Raw genomic sequence first — 19070 nt, 5'->3', positions numbered from 1 at the left:
AGTGGGAGGAGCCTGTGCGGGCATTGATTCCTGCAGAAGTGGTGTCTGCAACTCATGTCCGGGATTCGGACCGACCCACGCAGGATGGTGAGTTGGATTTGTTAAATTTATTTTAAAATGTCCTCTAAATGTTTTTTTAAATTTTTTTTAATGTTAAAGGATGCAAAAATTGTTGGTCAGATATTGCAGGCCTATGCACCCTTAAGGTGTGTTTGTGTTTAGAAATTGCATTTTCCATCTTGCCTTGGCTGTATTTTTTATTTAATTTTGCTCAAAAACAGGTGCAATGCCTGCTGGTATGTGTATTTGCAATAATAATTTTGCGATATTGCTTGGACATCGGTGTTGTATCTAATAGCATTTTTTATTATTTTATTTATTTACTTCAAAAAAAAGGTTCCTACAAATTCAAAATTACATTTTGGTTAAATTTGCAAGTAGTCAATCTATGCAATATCTGACACATAATTCTCAAATGTAACAGATTTATTTGGTGCAACACCATGTACATTTTGATATACACCACAAATTAAGGAAGCACGAAGATCTTAAGCAGAAATTAGTTTAATTTCGAATACCTAATAGATGGTTACAGTACACTAAGGCTTTGCAGTTATAATTTTTACACAAAGCATGGTAATAATGTTTGCTCCACTTTTTCAACAGTCCGACAGACCAGCCGGCCAGACAGGCCTCAGACAACTCAGGATGATGCTGGGATTGCAGGTAAGACTTCACTGTAGTCACATATTCTGCAAACACATAGAAGTACAAAATATTAATGTTTATATATTCTCATAGGTTCTGCTTCTGTAAGCCGACCTCCTGTAAGGCGCCCATCACAGGGCTCGGGCCACTTACCCAGGAGGCCAAGTAAGACACGGCGTCTTGGCACGGAATCTGCGGCTCCATCTTCCCCACCCAGGCGGCGCATTTCTGCAGTGTCACCCCAGCCACCACTGGCACTATTGGCGAGTCCACAGAGTGATGAGCCCCGATCACCTCAGTTATCTGGTGAGTCAAAACAGAAACTAAACACATAGCAAATAATCTACACAGTACAGTTACTATGTTGTGAGTTGGAGTTGAGATTACATGTTTGCCATAACAAGCAATGTGATGTTACGTCTTCAATTGGTAAAGGTGCAAATGCTTAATTTTTCAATGTCTTAGTGGTTGATATCGCCAACATCATTTTTAAAAACGAACATACATTTGTAAAAATTTTGGCCACACACGTGCACATTAAAATAAATTTAAAAACAAAATAAAAAAATTTAAAATAAACACCCTCCACAACATTATAGTGTTCACACATCTCCCCTGTCCGGTATGTAGACTGCTTACTTGCTCCGCTCCTCTGGACTATCCAGGTAAGCAGTCTATATCGTGGACAGGGGAGGTGACATAACACTGTAATGCTGTGGAGGGGAGGTAGTTAGGTGAGGATTACGCAAGTCTGTCTATGTGCACGCCTGTGATGGTATATATGTTTTTTGCGAAAAAACAAATTATAAGTTTAGAAAAACAACTCTAAAAACTTGAAAAATGGAGTATTATGAATGTAGTAATGTGTAGAACTAGCAAATATATTTTAAGAAAAATAAACATTGCATGTTGGCCACCCCATACAGAGCCCAGCTTGATGGCCGACGTGGACCAGCAGGGACAAGACCAACAGGCAACCTTCACACTGCAACTAACACCTGTTGACCCGAGCCAGCCAATACAGCTGCAGGATATCCCCCAAGCCTCCATGAGTCCACAACTGGCACAAGCTCCACCCCAGCCACAAATACCAGATGACTTTTGGGCCAGTTGGACAAGCCAACAGGCACAAAGCAATGCCAGCCTGACCGCACATACCCAACACCTTGCCAGTCTGCCCCATCATCTACCGCGCATTAGTCGCAACTCGGGCAGACTGATTGTCCAAGTAGGCCGAATCGCAACATCGATGGAGCAAATACGGGCTGACAACAACCAAATGCTGGCTCATTTAACGCGCATCATTGATGAGCAACAGCGCCATCAGCAGGCACTCGTACAACTCATTCAGCACAACCAGGTTGTGAATGAGTCTTTATCCCGGATTGTAGCCAGCCACACTGCAACCAACACACAACTGAATGCTAGCATAAATAATTTGAGCAACAACATAACATTGATGGCAGCTCAACAAGTGACCTCCAGCTCTGGAACCACGACCCCTATCCAAACGCCAGTAACCTCCCCTGTTCGGCGTTCCTCCAGAGCACGTGCCAGTGAGCCAGCACAAAGCACAGCACCCAGCACACACAAGCGGAAAAAATAAGACTTTTGACAAATGTGATTTACGCAATAAAAATTTTGATTTGACAAACACACAACTTCCTGTGTCCGTCTCAAACATTGTAGAAGCTGCTATGTATGTATGTATGTTTTTCATGGGTAATGACTGAAAATGTATTTATAACATAAACTAAGTACAATGTACACACCACTATAAACAACAAACAGTAAGTAACAAAACACACAATTGAAAGTATTGCAAAGTGTTTAGTCAAGGATAATTACATCCGACAAAAACTTACCAGAAAAATACCGCTGGATCACTTCTTGCCGTACCTGCCTCCCTACATATGTACTCACACTGTCACCAGATGGTTCTAACTCCTCTGCTTGCTGACTGCTTTCTCCCTCATCATGTGCCAGATGTTGACTTAAACACAGATTATGGAGAAAACAGCAGCAGAACACAATTCTAGTCACCTTTGAGGGACTATACAACAAAAGGCCTGCAGATTTATCCAGACACCGAAACCGTGACTTCAGCACACCAAAACATCTTTCTATCACATTCCGCGTAGCCTTATGTGCATGATTGTAACTGTGTTCAGCAGGAGAATCAGGTTGGGACAATGGAGTAAGGAGCCAAGAGTAGCAGCCGTAACCCCCATCACCTGAAAAACAGATATAGTCAACATTAGTACATGTGTTAGATTATTCTTTCCCCTACTCAAAACTAGAGTTTGTGGTTAAAAGACATACACACAAAACATTTTGAACATACCCAACAGCCAGCCATCAGGCATTTGTCCGGCCTCAAATTTATCGAAGAGCGATGACTGACTGAGGATGAAGGAGTCATGGCAGCCACCAGGGTAACCTGCAACAACACTCATAATTTTAAAGTTTGCATCACAGACCACCTGGACATTAGTTGATTGGGACAGATGTCTATTCGTATATATGTATTGGCGGCCCCTAGGTGATCTCAGCTGAACGTGTGTGCAATCTATGGCCCCCAGCACATTGGGCATGCCAGCAAGCTCATAGAAAGCTACCCTGACAGCACGCCACTCCGACTCCTCGGTAGGGAAGCAGATTGAGGCATTAATATGTGGATCCAAGACATCCAAAACCTGAGTGGACATTAAACAAGCTAAGGTGAGTGTCATGTTAGGTATTCTATACAATACTGTGTTGTTTGTACTTACAGAAGCAACACTTAGACATAACCGCCTATGTATTTTTAGACTCACCTGATTCAAATATCTTGAAAAGGTGGGCTGTGAGATACCAATCACGTCGCCTGCCACAGCCTGGAAGCTCCCAGTAGCCATAAAGTGTAACACAGCCAGGAGTTTGTGTAGGCCTGAGACAGAGCGAGAGCGTGCTGTCTCAGGGTCTAGGCCCAGTTTGACAAGGTCATACAGGTGGAAAATGTTGGTTCTATTTAGGCGGAACATCTGTATGACCCTATCATCGGACAATGCGTTTAAGTTTGAACGACCTCTAAAAAAACGAGGCTGGCGCAGCCTCCGCGGCACCTGGACAACCTGCTGACCATGTTCACTTACCTGGGCCTGATTCCTGGAAGCCTCATGGAGCAGTCTAAGGTATCCCACAGCAAACATAAATTCATTGGCACACACCACAGCCGCCATTTCAGAGTGAGAGAAATTCAAAATGTGCCTGGAACACTTTTATAGGGCCAAACATTCAGGTGTGAGTAATGGATAATTGAGTACACATGTAAACACGCTTTTCAAATGCTGGCGCGTTTTTTTTTAGGAATTTTTTACGATTTGTATTTTTTCGCGGCCGCAAATGCATTTTCACGGCAGAAATTACAATTACGAATGGTTAGTAAATGACCGAGATTCATATCTAAACAGGCGTATTTTGACCGATGGTGTATTCATTCGTGATTTTTACCTTGAACTTCCAAAATATTACGAATGACCACATCACTGCCGTGATTTGAGTTTAGTAAATTACCGAGATGACACTTTGATGAAAAAACGGCATCTCGGTCAAAATCGGGAGCTTAGTAAATTTACCCCAAGATATGAGAAGTCTGTCATGTATCCCCAATCACGTAACTTTGTAACATAAGGTATGATGCAAATACAGTATACATAAATTCTTCTAGTGGTCACTGGAGCACAAAATACTTGAATTCCCCTGATAGAGGTGAGGAGCAGCGTTAGCCTTTTATTATATATATATATATATATATATATATATATATATAGATCAATGCAAAGAACCAGGTGCTGGTTCTTTGCATTGAGCTACAACTATTATATATGTACCGGGCACTCCCTCTATTTTGTTGTTAAGTGGCGGATGGTTTTTGGACACTCTAATTATATATATATATATAGATATAGACCAGCCAGGTCCCAACTCCATGCACCTGCGTAAAGGATCTCGCAGGCACTGGGACCGGTGCATGTGCACAACTGGCGGTGAGACTGTACGATGCACAAAACACCGGCTTATAGGGACTGCATCGGCAGCAGTCCCTAGAAGCTAGGTAGGACTAACGATAAAACAGGGAGCGACTACCCTCTGGAAGCATCAGAGCCGGCCTTAGGCATAGGCAAACTAGGCAATTGCCTAGGGCATTTGGTATGCTTAGGGGCACCAGCAGCTTCTGCTGATTAAAATGATATGCGGCATGCCTATATTCTGTGTGTGACTGCAGCTGTATCTGCATACGAAATGCTATGTTACAGTGTATTTCTGAAAATCACTGTATTCACATGCAGATACAGCCGCAGTTGCACACAGAATATAGGCATGCTGAATATAGGCATGCTGCATATCATTTTAATCAGCAGAAGCTGCTTGTGCATCCTAGCCACATAGTAATGCAAATAATATGATGCATTTTCATAAACAAAAGGCGCCCGACGTTAGCAGAGCTGCCAGCTGACTCAAGCCAGGCATCTCCTGCAGAACCAGTGGCAATGCTAGGGGGCACCAGCCAAAATCTTGCCTAGGGCATCATATTGGTTAGGGCCGGCTCTGGGAAGCACGATCTCTGTTATTCACAGCCCAAACTGGCAGTCATAGAGGGAGAAAACACCTCCCCCTGGGGCTGCCTTTCTTGTGTGTGATTGGCAGATAGCACTTCCAGTGGGAAGTCACAGTGTAGCCAGTGCAGTCATGGACTGCAACTGGCTCACTGGTGTGGTGGATTTCACTTGGGTGGCTGCAGCCCATAGGTAAAATCTGCAGCTGAATTATTTCTATGTGTGTGTGTAGTATACTGTAGAAAGAGAGAGTCAGACAGACAGACTAATTTCACATGTGATATCAGTAACCAGAAGGGCTTCATATATATACAGTACATGATAAGAATCGATCTGTGAGAAATTGATTCTTCCAGAGAACACATTATGATCTCATATTCAGTATACGCCATTGACGAAGTAACAGTTAATAATGGCCCTCATTCCGAGTTGTTCGCTCGTTGCAGATTTTCGCTATGCTGCGATTTGTTGCAAAATGTGCATGCGCAAGGCACGCAGGGCGCATGTGCTTAGTTATTTAACTAAAAACTTAGTAGATTTGCTGTGGATCCTGCGGCGCTTTTCAGTCGCTCTGCTGATCGGTGAATGATTGACAGGAAAGGGGTGTTTCTGGGTGGTAACTGAGCGTTTTCCGGGAGGGTGCTAAAAACGCAGGCGTGTCAGGGAAAAACGCGGGAGTGTCTGGAGAAACGGGGGAGTGGCTGGCTGAACGCAGGGCGTGTTAGTGACGTCATACCAGGAACTAAACGGACTGAGCTGATCGTAATCTGTGAGTAGGTCTGGAGCTACTCAGAAACTGCAAATAATTATTTATTAGCAGTTCTGCTGATCTTTCATTCGCAATTCTGTTAAGCTAAGATACACTCCCAGAGGGCAGCGGCCTAGCGTGTGCAATGCTGCTAAAAGCAGCTACCGAGCGAACAACTGGGAATGAGGGCCAATATCCCTAATGCTATTCTCATTAAAGTAAGAAATTTTATTCAATATAAGTTACTGAAAGATGATGAAATTACAGTTTCTAATGATAATGAGTAGAATTAGCACCACTGCCTCAATCAGGGATGGGGAACCTTCGGCCCTCCAGCTGTTGTTGAACTACACATCCCAGCATGCCTTTCAACCGTTTTAGCATGGCCAAATAGCAAAACTGTAGCAAGGCATGCTGGCATGTGTAGTTCAACAACAGCTGGAGGGCCGAAGGGTCCCCATCCCTGGCCTCAATGAACCCATCTGAATGTTGTAAATTTATCTGAAAGATCTGGTACACTTCTTGTAGGCATGAGGTCCAATACGATAACAAATAGTAATGTAACCAATATCATAATTTAATAAGAAGTAAATTATATAAAATAAATACACTGAGTTTTTAGGGTAATTGTACCATAAAATGCAAGCAACACTAATATATGATTAAAAAAGCACAAATAGTACTGTAAATATATCAAGGATTACCCAAAAAGCCAGGAGTTGGAAAGAGAAATTAAATTCGGAAGTCCGTTCCAGAGTTTTTTCCCCCAAGAAATAAAGTCCAGCATAAACAGATAATTAGGAGGTAAGCAGTTGTCCGGTATGGAATAAGTTACCACTAGAGGGTATGGTGCTCCAAGGTTGTGACTGGTGAGCTCCTCATGCAGTGCGGTATGCAAAGTTCATCGGTTCAGCTTAAATGCAAATGCAAAGTCCTCCAAATACAGATGAAAGTCTGGAATGCAGTAGGGGATGGTCCGGTCTTCCAACAATAAGTTCTATATAATTATACAATTTTGTTGTTTATTGTCTAGTAATTATACAACATCAGCACCAGGTGCTAATTAGCCACCATATTGACATGGGTATATAAACCCCACATGCACAAACCATTGATACCTTTGAAAAAGCTGCTAGTTGATTGCAGCGAAACGCGTCAGTGGTACAGGTACCCACGGCAGGAACTTATTGTTGGAAGACCGGACCATCCCCTACTGCATTCCAGACTTTCATCTGCATTTGGAGGACTTTGCATTTAAGCTGAACCGATGAACTTTGCATGAGGAGCTCACAAGTCACAACCTTGGATCACCATACCCTCTAGCGGTAACTTATTCCATACCGGACAACTGCTTACCTCCTAATTATCTGTTTATGCTGGACTTTATTTCTTGGGGAAAAAAACTCTGGAACGGACTTCCAAATTTAATTTCTCTTTCCAACTCCTGGCTTTTTGGGTAACCCTTGATATATTTACAGTACTATTTGTGCTTTTTTTAATCATATATCAGTGTTGCATGCATTTTTATGGTACAATTACCCTAAAAACTCAGTGTATTTATTTTATATATTTTACTTCATATTAAATTGTGATATTGGTTACATTACTATATGTTATCATATTGAACAAATCTAGCGCAGCCTCTATTCTGCTTTTTTGTTTACCTTGTGGGAGTGACTTCCCGTATTTCTTTGAGGCCGCTGCTTGACACAGCATCTCATTTCCGTAGCGCCTGAGCACCATAGGGTAACCTACTTCCTCACATGAGGTCCAATACCAATTATTATTATCCTTTGTTTATATGGTGCCACAAAGGAATCGCAGCACCCAATTACAGAGTACATAAATGAATAAACAAAACAGGAAACAATGACTTACAGTTGAAGACAAAGGAAAAGTACAGGGTACATAAACATAGCTGTATCAGCAGTCAACACTGGAATAAGTATCAGGGTGGCCGAAAACCGCAGGATTTTGTGCCACCGAAGATGGTTTAAGTAAGACAAGGAAAAGCACATGAGGGATGAGGGCCCTGCTCGTGGGAGCTTACATTCTATAGGGGAGGGGCAGACAGACATGGGTGACAAAGATGGGGTAGACAGTGATAGTGGAACAGATGGTTAGGATCAGGGGTGCAAGTAGAAAAATAGGATTTTGATACCTACCGGTAAATCCTTTTCTCCTAGTCCGTAGAGGATGCTGGGGACCACATCAAGACCATGGGTTATAGGCGGTTCCACAGGAGCCATGGGCACTCTTAAGACTTTTCAATGGGTGTGAACTGGCTCCTCCCCCTATGCCCCTTCTCCAGACCTCAGTTATAGGAACTTTGCCCAGGGAGACGGACATTTCGAGGGAAAGACTTACTTTAATACTAGTGGTGAGATACATACCAACTCACACCCTCAACCATGCCGCACACATGGCATTCAACATAACCCACGCCAACAGGCATGAAACAATTGCAGCAACATGCTGAAACTAAGATAACACAACTTGTGTAACCCGAATAACTAAACTGCAGGTAAAGTACGCACTGGGACGGGCGCCCAGCATCCTCTACGGACTAGGAGAAAAGGATTTACTGGTAGGTATCAAAATCCTGTTTTCTCATACGTCCCAGAGGATGCTGGGGACCACATCAAGACCATGGGGTTTATACCATAGCTCCAGTGCGGGCAGGAGAGTGCGGATGACCCTGCAGCACCGATTGACCAAATTTTAGGTCTTCATCGGCCAAGGTGTCAAACTTGTAGAACTTTGCAAATGTGTTTGACCCTGACCAAGTAGCTGCTCGGCACAGTTGTAATGCCGAGACCCCCCGGGCAGCCGCCCAGGATGAGCCCACCTTCTTAGTGGAGTGGTCCTTTACCGACGTCAGTAACGGCAATCCAGCCGTAGTATGAGCTTGCTGAATCGTATTTCTGATCCAACGAGCAATAGTCTGCTTTGAAGCAGGACACCCAATTCTGTTGTGAGCATACAGGACAAACAGGGCCTCTGTTTTCCGTATATACGAGTCGTTCTAGCAACATAGATTTTCAAAGCTCTAACCACATCTAGAGACTTTGATTCAGTGAATGAGTCAGTAACAACTGGCACTACAATAGGTTGGTTTATGTGGAAAGATGAAACCACCTTAGGAAGAAAATGTTATCAAGTTCTCAACTCTGCCCTATCTTCATGGAAGATCAGGTAAGGGCTCTTGTGAGACAAGGCCCCCAATTAAGACACCCGTCTTGCAGATGCCAAAGCCAAAAGCATCACCACTTTCCAAGTGAGAAACTTCAACTCTATCTCTCGTAGAGGCTCAAACCAATCCGATTGAAGGAACTGCAACACCACGTTAAGGTCCCATGGTGCCACTGGAGGCACGAATGGAGGCTGGATGTGCAGAACCCCTTTCACAAAGGTCTGAACCTCTGGAAGAGAGGCCAATTGTTTTTGGAAGAACACTGACAAGGCCGAAATCTGGACCTTGATTGATCCCAATTGGAGGCCCGCCTCCACACCATCCTGTAAAAAATGGAGGAAACGTCCTAAGTGAAACTCTTCCATAGGAGCTTTCTTGGATTCACATCAAGACACATATTTTCTCCAAATACGGTGGTAATGTTTCAATGTTACTCCCTTTCTGGCCTGAATAAGAGTGGGAATGACTTCCTTGGGAATACCCTTCCTGGCTAGGATCCAGCGCTCAACAGCCATGCCGTCAAACGTAGCTGTGGTAAGTATTGATACACGCACGGCCCCTGCTGCAGCAGGTCCTCGCGAGGAGGAAGAGGCCGAGGATCTTCTATGAGCAACTGCTGAAGATCTGGCCAGTCTGGGGCAATGAAGATTGCTCGAACCCTTGTTTTCTTATGATCCTGAGTACCTTTGGGATCAGCGGACGTGGAGGGAAGACGTACACTGACGGGAAAACCCACTGGGTCACTAGCGCATCCACTGCTACTGCTTGAGAGTCCCTCGAACTGGAACAGTATCTCTGAAGCTTCTTGTTGAGGCGAGATGCCATCATGTCTACTTGAGGAACTCCCCAAAGACTTGTCACCTCTGCGAAAACTTCTTGGTGGAGGCCCCACTCTCCTGGATGGAGATGGTGTCTGCTGAGAAAGTCTGCTTCCCAGTTGTCTACTCCCGGAATGAATATTGCCGACAGAGCTTGTAGATGTTTTTCTGCCCAGCGGAGGATTTTTGTCGCCTCTGCCATTGCTGCTCTGCTTTTTGTTCCGCCCTGCCTGTTTATGTACTCGACTGCTGTTACATTGTCCGCCTAGATCTGCACGGGACGGTCTTGAAGAAGATGTACCGCTTGTTGAAGGCCGTTGTAAATGGCTCTTAGCTCCAGCATGTTTATGTGAAGGCAGGCTTCCTGATGTGACCAACGTCCTTGGAAGTTTTCTCCCTGAGAGACTGCTCCCCAGCCTCGGAGACTTGCATCCGTGGTTGCCAGGACCCAGTCCTGAATCCCGAACCTGCGTCCCTCTAGTAGGTGAGAGCTGTGTAACCACCACAGGAGCGACATCCTGGTTTTTGACGACAGGATTATCTTTCAGTGCATGTGTAGGTGTGACCCCGACCACTTGTCCAACAGGTCCCACTGGAATACTCTGGCATGGAACTTGCTAAACTGTATGGCCTCGTAGGCCGCCACCATCTTCCCCCAACAACTGAATGCACTGATGGATCGACACACAGGATGGTTTCAGTATCTGTTTTACCATTTTCTGTATTTCCACAGCCTTTTCCAACGGCAAAAATACTCTCTGAACTTCTGTGTCCAGAATCATCCCGAGGAAAGACAACCTTGTCGTCGGTTCCAACTGTGACTTTGGGTAATTTATGATCCACCTGTGTTGTTGGAGTATTGACAGAGAGAGTGAGATGTTTGTAACAACTGCTCCCTGGATCTCGCCTTTATCAGGAGATCGTCCAGATAAGGAATTTTATTGACTCCTTTCTGACGAAGGAGGACCATCATCTCCGCCATCACCTTGGTGAATACCCTCGGCGCTGTGGAGAGGCCAAAAGGTAACGTCTGGAATTGGTAATGGCAATCCTGAACCGCAAATCTCAGATAAGCCTGGTGAGGAGGATAAATGGGAACATGCAGGTCAGCATGCTTTATGTCCACCGACCCCAAGTAGTCCCCCTCCTCCAGACTGGAAATCACCGCCCGAAGTGATTCCATCTTGAACTTGAACCTTTTCAGGTAGCAATTCAGTTCTTTTAGGTTTAGGATCGGTCTGACCGAGCCGTCCGGCTTCGGAACAACAAAGAGGCTTGAATAAAAACCCCGCCATTGTTGTGACAACGGTACCAGGACTATGACCTGATCCTGACATAATTTTTGGATTGCCGCTGTTACTGCTTCTCTCTCTGGCGGAGAAACTGGCAAGGTCGATCTGAAAAATCGGCATGGGGGAACGTCTTGAAACTCCAGTTTGTATCCCTGGGATACTATTTGCAACACCCAGGGATCTAGGCCAGACAGAATCCAACCTTGGCTGAACAGTTTGAGACGTGCCCCCACCCGAGCGGTCTCCCGCAAGGGAGCTCCAGCGTCATGCTGAGGATTTGGCAGAAGTAGGGGTAGACTTCTGCTCTTGGGAACCTGAAGCCGCTGCGGACTTCTTTCCTTTTCCCCTTCCCCTACCTGCAAAGAAGGGGGAACCTCTCGTCTTTTTGTATTTATTGGGCCGAAAGCACTGCATTTGCGCGTGATAGGTCTTTTTTGCCGGTGCAGGCGCAGAGGCCAAAAATGTCAACTTACCTGCGGTAGCCGCCGAGACTAACGCATCCAGGCCATCGCCAAATAAGGCCTCACCTTTATATGGGAGAGCCTCCATGTTTCTTTTGGAATCTGCATCCGCGTTTCACTGGCGAATCCACAACGCCCGCCTAGCCGATACTGCCATGGTAGCGGCTTGTGAACTCAAGAGTCCAATATTCTTCATTGCTTCCAGCATGTAGGCGGCAGCGTCCTTGATATTCACTAACTTAAGGAGTAGCTCATCTTTATCAATCGTGTCAATTTCTGATGACACGCTTTCTGACCATTTTTCAATAGCGCGAGTCACACATGCGCAGGCAATAGTGGGCCTGAGCAGTGTACCATTGGTAACATAAATGGATTTCAATGTCGTTTCCATTTTACGGTCTGCCGGCTCCTTAAGTGAAGCCGTGCCAGGTGCAGGAAGAATTACCTTCTTTGTCAACCTGAAAAGTGCACTGTCTAACACAGGGGGTGACTCCCATTTTTTCCTGTCCTCAGCCGAGAAAGGGTAAGCTATCTAAATCCTTTTGGGAATACGAAATTTCTTATCAGGATTCACCCACATCCCTTCAAAGAGAGCATTTAGTTCATGTGAAGGAGGGAACGTGACTTTGGATTTCTTTTCCTTACATAAATAAGCCTTCTCCTGAGGTACAGGAGTGGTTTCTGTAACCTCCAACCCATCCCTTATAGCCACAATCATATATTGTATACTTTCCGCCAATTTATGATCTATCTCTCTGGAGTCACTATCGTCGACACAAGAATCAGAGTCCGTGTCGGTATCAGTGTTTACAACATTCGCCAATGGTCTCTTATGTGACCCAGAGGGGCCGCCTGCATAAGGAATAACAGCATCCTGAAAAATCACATCTTCAACAGATTTTCTCCAGCATGCAGTCATAGATTCAGATTTATCTAATCTACGGTTAATCAGATGCATACTGTCACGTATCTCTTTCACCCATGCAGGCTCTTTGTGTGCCGGCAGTGCCACCACATTACAACTCTGTGTCCCTAACATGGTTTCTTCCGGGGAGGAACTCCCTGCCTCCGACATGCCTCACACGTGTACAGCACACTCACAGACACACTGGGACTTATTTGGGGACAGACCCACAGTAAAATCTGTCAGAGGGACACAGTATAGGAGCAGCCAGTTCACAAACCCAGCGCCAGTATGTAATGAGTGTGAACACAGAATGCCCACAGCAAAATAGCGCTTTTATACAGATAATCACACTATAAAATGCACCACCACGCCTTGTGCCCCCCAAATAACACCCTGAACTTGTCAGAAGTGGAGGAGAGGACCAGCGTGTTCTCTGCAGCCTGAGGAGAGAGAGAAAATGGTGCTGAGCAGTGTGCTGGCTGCCTGAGGAAGAAGTTCCGCCCCATCAATGGCGCATCCTTACACTCAGTAATCACTGTAATATTTATACTGGCGGGGGTAGGGCTGTGCCAGTGGCACCTTATGCCCCCTTTAAGCCAGTTTTGAGGTGTATATTTGCTGCCCTGGGCGCCCCCCCCCCCGCGTCCTGCACCCTGCAGTGCCTGTGTGTGTGGGCAGCAATGGCGCGCTGCGCTCCCGCCAGCCGCGCCGGACCTCAGCCATCACTTACTTGATAGAAGTTCATTCTTCTTATACTCACCTGTCTTCGCACTTCTGGCTCTGCGAGGGGGGTGACGGCGTGCTGTGGGAGTGAGCATCTAAACCCGGCTAGCGTTCAGTACCCTTCAGGAGCTTATGGTGTCCTGTCAGCCAGAAGCAGAGCCATGAAACTCTTTAGGAAGTTGGTTCCTACTTCTGCCCCCTCAGTCCCACGAAGCAGGGAGTCTGTTGCCAGCAGATCTCCCTGAAAATAAAAAACCTAACATAAGTCTTTTCCAGAGAAACTCAGTAGAGCTCTTCAGAGTGCATCCAGTCTGCCTGGGCACATTTCTAAATCTAAGGTCTGGAGGAGGGACATAGGGGGAGGAGCCAGTTCACACCCATTAAAAAGTCTTAAGAGTGCCCATTGCTCCTGCAGAACCGCCTATACCCCATGGTCTTGATGTGGTCCCCAGCATCCTCTAGGACATATGAGAAAAATGTCTTTTAGGTACAGTGTGCGCGCGTGCCAAAAATGGGCATGGTCAAATGCCACGTGGGGCGTGGCCAATGAAAATGGGACCGTGATACACATCTGGGGGGACCAGATACACATATGACCCCAATAGTGCCAGATACACGTTGCCCCACAGTGCCAGATATACATTGCCTCCACTGTGCCAGATACACAAATGCCCCCACTGTGCCAGATACACAAATGCCCCCACTGTGCCAGATACACATTGCCTCACTGTGCTAGATACACAAATGCCCCACTGTGCCAGATATACAATGCCCCCACAGTGCCAAATATACATTGCCCCCACAGTGTCAGATATACATTGCCCCCCTGTGCCAGATGTACATTGCCCCCACAGTGCCATTTATACAATGCCTCCCACAGTGCCAGATATACAATGCCCCCACAGTGCCAGATATACATTGCCTCCCTGTGCCAGATATACAATGCCCCCCTGTGCCAGATATACAACGCTCCACAGTGCCAGATATACAATGCTCCACAGTGCCAGATATACAATGCCCCCACAGTGCCAGATATACATTGCCCCCACAGTGCCAGATATACATTGCCCCCACATTACCAGATATACAATGCCCCCACAATGCCAGATATACATTGCCCCCTGTGTCAGATATACATTGCCCCCACATTACCAGATATACAATGCCCCCACAGTGCTAGATATACAATGCCCCCTGTGCCAGATATACAATGCCCCACAGTGCCAGATATACAATGCCCCCACAGTGCCAGATATACAATGCCCCCAGAGTGCCAGATACACATTGCCCCCCTGTGCCAGATATACAATGCCCCCCTGTGCCAGATATACAATACACCACTGTGCCAGATATACAATGCCCCCCTGTGCCAGATATACAATGCCCCACTGTGCCAGATATACAATGCCCCCACAGTGGCAGATATACATTGCCGCACTGTGCGCTTATTGCCCCCCCACCCCTTACCGCTGGCTCTGTTTCTTCTATGTGAAGGGAGGAGAGCGCAGCGCCTCTCCTGCCCCTCAGTTCTCTTTGATGCCGGTCTCACTCTCCAGCGGCGGCGGCGGGGTCAATCTGAAATGAGGCGCTGGTTCATTAGCCAATCAGAGCTTGTGGACCGGCAGCCAATTAGGAGCCGCGGCTGCTGGTTTGCAAACTCTGATTGGCTAGCAAACCGGTGCCTTATTCAGATTGACGCTGCCGCCGATGGAGAGTGAGACCGGGCATCAAAGAGAATTGAGGGGCAGGAGAGGCGCTGCGCTGCGCTCTCCTCCACTCACACAGAACAAAGCCAGTAGGATGCAGTATGGTGGATGGCCTGGCATTACGGGAATTTCTTAGCGGTACGCCGTACCGCCCTGTACCGCCATACTTGCAATGCTGGGTAGGATGGGAATTTGCTGGGATTGGTGAAGAAGTGGGTCTTGAGGAACTGTTTGAAGTTTTGTAGAGAGGTGGAGAGTCTGAGGGTTAGAGGAAGAGAATTCCAGAGAAAGGGAGCAGTACTGAAAAATTTTGTAGGTAGGAGTGGAAGTATGTAATCAGTAGGCAGTTGAGGCGGTGTGCATTAGCAGAGCAAAGAGGGCAGGTGGGAGTGCAAAGGTAGATAAGGTCAGAAATGTAAATGTGAGAGGTGTGAGTAAGGGCCATCTTAACAGCAGTGTAGGCCCCTGGACAAAGCACTGCATTGGGGCCCCTATCCATTTTCCCGCAGTATGGGTGGGGGGTGCTATCAGCGGCAGCTTTGTTGTCCCGTGGGCGGTAGGGGGTTGTTCTATATTCCACTCAGCATGTAGGACCTGGAGCAATCATTTCTGCCAATTATTCCTTTACTGCACAGATGGGGCTGGAGGGAGAACACTAAACTGTAGAAGGGGGCATTGGACTGATTGTGGGGGCCCTGGTACATGATTTCCAGGGTGGTAGGAGGTGTTTAATACATAGGAGAGGGGTGGATAGTGGAGTGGGCATAATTTTCTGGTGGGAGGGCAGCTTGCTTGACTGCAGATATCTTAAATTCCTGAAAATAGATTTCTTAGCTTGAATGGGATAAAAAAAACGAAAATATAAAACTGCATATTAGGCGTGTGGAGCTGGAGCAGAGACCAGCTGCTTGAAGGCTGATCTCTCTGGTTATGGGCATAGTAGAGACAAGCTGTCAGTGTCCATCAAAAGAAGATAGTTTTTGGATTATACCCTCAGAAAAACTCTAAGTCAGACAGAACCCAAGATATCTGGCTGGAAAGAGCAATTAACAGGCTTGGATGGGGATCACTGATTTGAAGTCAGATATCTCCGGTTCCTCAGGGCCGATTTTGAAAAATATGGTACCCCTGGAAAGAGGGGACCCTCAGCTTTCAGCCTAGGATCCTTATAATCCTGGGGCCCTTGGGCAAGTGCCCATACAAAAAGACAGCCCTGGTGTAGGTGAGGGCTTTGTAAGTGAATGTGAGGAGCTTGAATTGGATTCTTAAATGTAAGGGAAGCCAGTGAAGGGCTTGGGAGAAGGGAGATGGGCGTAGTGCATTTGGTGTGGAAGATGAGAAAGGCTGGAGCATTGAGGCTAGATTGGAGTGGAGAGAGGCATTTGTCAAAGATGCCAGATAGGAGAAGATTACAGTAGTCTAGTCTGGAGATGGGTGGTCTTCAGTATGCCGAATGTCGGGATCCCGGCGCACAGTATACCGGCGCCGGGATCCCGACACCCGGCATACCGACAGCTATTCTCCCTCGTGGGGGTCCATGACCCCCCTGGAGGGAGAATAAATAGCGTGGCGCGTGTAGCGCGCCACAGTGCCCGCAGCGTGGCAAGCGCAGCGAGCCTGCAAGGGGCTCCTTTGCGCTCACCACACTGTCGGTATGCCGGCGGTCAGGCTCCCGGTGCCGGTATGCTGGTCGCCGGGAGCCCAACCGCCGGCATACCATACTACACCCCCGGAGATGACCAGTGAGTGGATAAGGGCCTTAATAGCATCCTGGGTGAGAAAGGGTGTGATCCTGGAAATATTTTTGAGATGAAAATGGCAGGTTTGTGAGAGGTGCTGAATGTGTGGTTTAAAGGAGTCAAGGATTGCTCCAAGACACTGCACTTGGGGGCTAGAGGAGATAGTATTGCCAATAGATAATTAAATTGTGCGAGGTGAGTTGTGCGGGAGGATGGGAAGATGATCAGCTCAGTCTTAGACCTATCTTCTCCTCTGATGGTTTGAGGTATCAATTCTATTAGTCAAAGTCGGTGGAAAGATTATGGTACTGGACAATGGGGGTCATTCCGAGTTGTTCGCTCGCTAGCAGATTTTAGCAGCATTGCACACGCTAGGCCGCCGCCCTCTGGGAGTGTATCTTAGCTTAGCAGAATTGCAAATGAAAGATTAGCAGAATTGCGAATAGAAAATTCTTAGCAGTTTCTGAGTAGCTCCAGACTTACTGCTACACTGCGATCAGCTCAGCCCGTTTCGTTCCTTGTTTGACGTCACAAACACGCCCTGCGTTCGGCCAGCCACTCCCCCGTTTCTCCAGACACTCCCGCGTTTTATCGTGGCACGCCTACGTTTTTCCGCACACTCCCAGAAAACAGTCAGTTTCCGCCCAGAAACACCCACTTCCTGTCAATCACACTCCGATCACTTTAACGATGGAAATTCTTCGTTCAGACGTGAGTAAATCTACTAAGTTTTGTGCTAAAATACTTAGCGCATGTGCACTGCGCACCATGCGCATGCGCATTTTCGCCTTAATCGCTCCGTTGCGAAAATAAATCGGCAACGAGCGAACAACTCGGAATGACCCCGCATGTTTAGTATATTTCTAAGGTGTTCTATGAATCTCATTCTGAACATTCTGGTGGTGAATTCAAAATAATACAATAATGCCTTTTGTCACAGGCATTCCTTTTTTTTTTTCCTTTTAATCTCTGTGTTTCTTTTTATCCCCGTTCCGCTCCTACCTGGGGTAATTCTCTGCTTTGTCCTGGTCTCCGTGTTGCTCTCCAATCCCCTCTGTCCTGACTGTGGAATGCAGCACCATTAGAAACACCACATAAGCCTGTGATACCCTGTCTTTGCTCATGTGTTGGACCATTTTTGCCACCTTTTAAGTTGTCCACTCCAGGCAAAGCCGAGAGATGAGAAGCAGACATCACTTCTGAGGGTCAGGACTGGGCTCCATGTCATTAGTCCCCATCCACATCATAACAAAAGGCAGCATTTTCTGTTTTGGCACTTACCTGCATACAGTTGTACACAGCACTGAGCCCGGATGTGGTCGGCAGCTACAACGAGTCTAGCACATCAGCCACAGTTTACCCGATTCGCCATGGGACTTGAATAACTACTCAATTACGGGGACTTTCAGTTCCTTCATTTTTATTTATTTACTAAGTAACAACTTTCTATACTGCGATTGTCATTTCTGTTTTATATGTTCAAGTGTCTTAAGAGCTTTACAGAGGAATAATTCTTTCCTGGTACCTGTAGTCCACTCAAGCTTTTCCCAAGTGGTCCCCAAACTTTTTTGAATCACGGCGCCCTAGAGTATCAGAATTTTTTAGCGGCAGACCTAGGCCAAAAGTTTCTTATATCCTTTTCAGACCGCCTGAGACGGGTCGCACCCGGGAGACTGACACGGGAGCTCCCAGGGTGCGACCTGCCTCAGGTGCCTCCATCTCCAAGCGCCGCCCGCCCGCACACAGTGAACGGGAAATGGGACACATCGACCCAGCTCCCGTTCACACCGCACAGCGAGCGGGTTGAACACATGTTCAACCCTGCTCGCTACCTGAGTTGGAATACCGGGTCACTCGACCCGGTATTTCAACCCTGGTACCTTTCAGACCACACATGAACACGGGTTATACACGTTCATGTGCCAATAACCCATGTTCATAGATGGCAGTCTAAAAGGGGTATTATTGAGAAATTTATAAAGTAATATTATATTAAGTAAAATGTTTATATTCATTTTTAGGTTCCATTGTGTGCCGAGGGACAGGATTTGCTTCTGTTTGTCCACATATTTTATAATTGGCAACCACGAGCACTGGTTTTGCCTATTACACTGATCATAAATAATTTGAATTGGTTCTGGACCATCAATCCAAGGCACTCCTGCCATAGGCGTTTC

At 46.4% G+C, this 19070-nt stretch overlaps 2 protein-coding genes across 6 annotated transcripts in view; both read left to right on the top strand.

Moving 5' to 3' along the window:
• ADM2 (adrenomedullin 2) overlaps positions 1-19070 on the top strand; it is a 234756-nt gene that overhangs the window by 170985 nt on the left and 44701 nt on the right. The window lies entirely within an intron of this gene.
• Positions 615-2353, top strand: LOC134935286 (uncharacterized). Its single transcript, XM_063930449.1, has 3 exons — positions 615-726; positions 802-1014; positions 1635-2353. The coding sequence occupies exon 3, from the start codon at positions 1646-1648 to the stop codon at positions 2312-2314; it is 669 nt and encodes a 222-aa protein (XP_063786519.1). The 5' UTR covers positions 615-726; positions 802-1014; positions 1635-1645; the 3' UTR covers positions 2315-2353.

The sequence above is a fragment of the Pseudophryne corroboree genome, chromosome 6 (assembly GCF_028390025.1).
Source record: "Pseudophryne corroboree isolate aPseCor3 chromosome 6, aPseCor3.hap2, whole genome shotgun sequence".
NCBI lineage: Eukaryota > Metazoa > Chordata > Amphibia > Anura > Myobatrachidae > Pseudophryne > Pseudophryne corroboree.
Note: the sequence above shows the minus strand (reverse complement) of the source record. Positions and strands in the feature narration are given on the sequence as shown.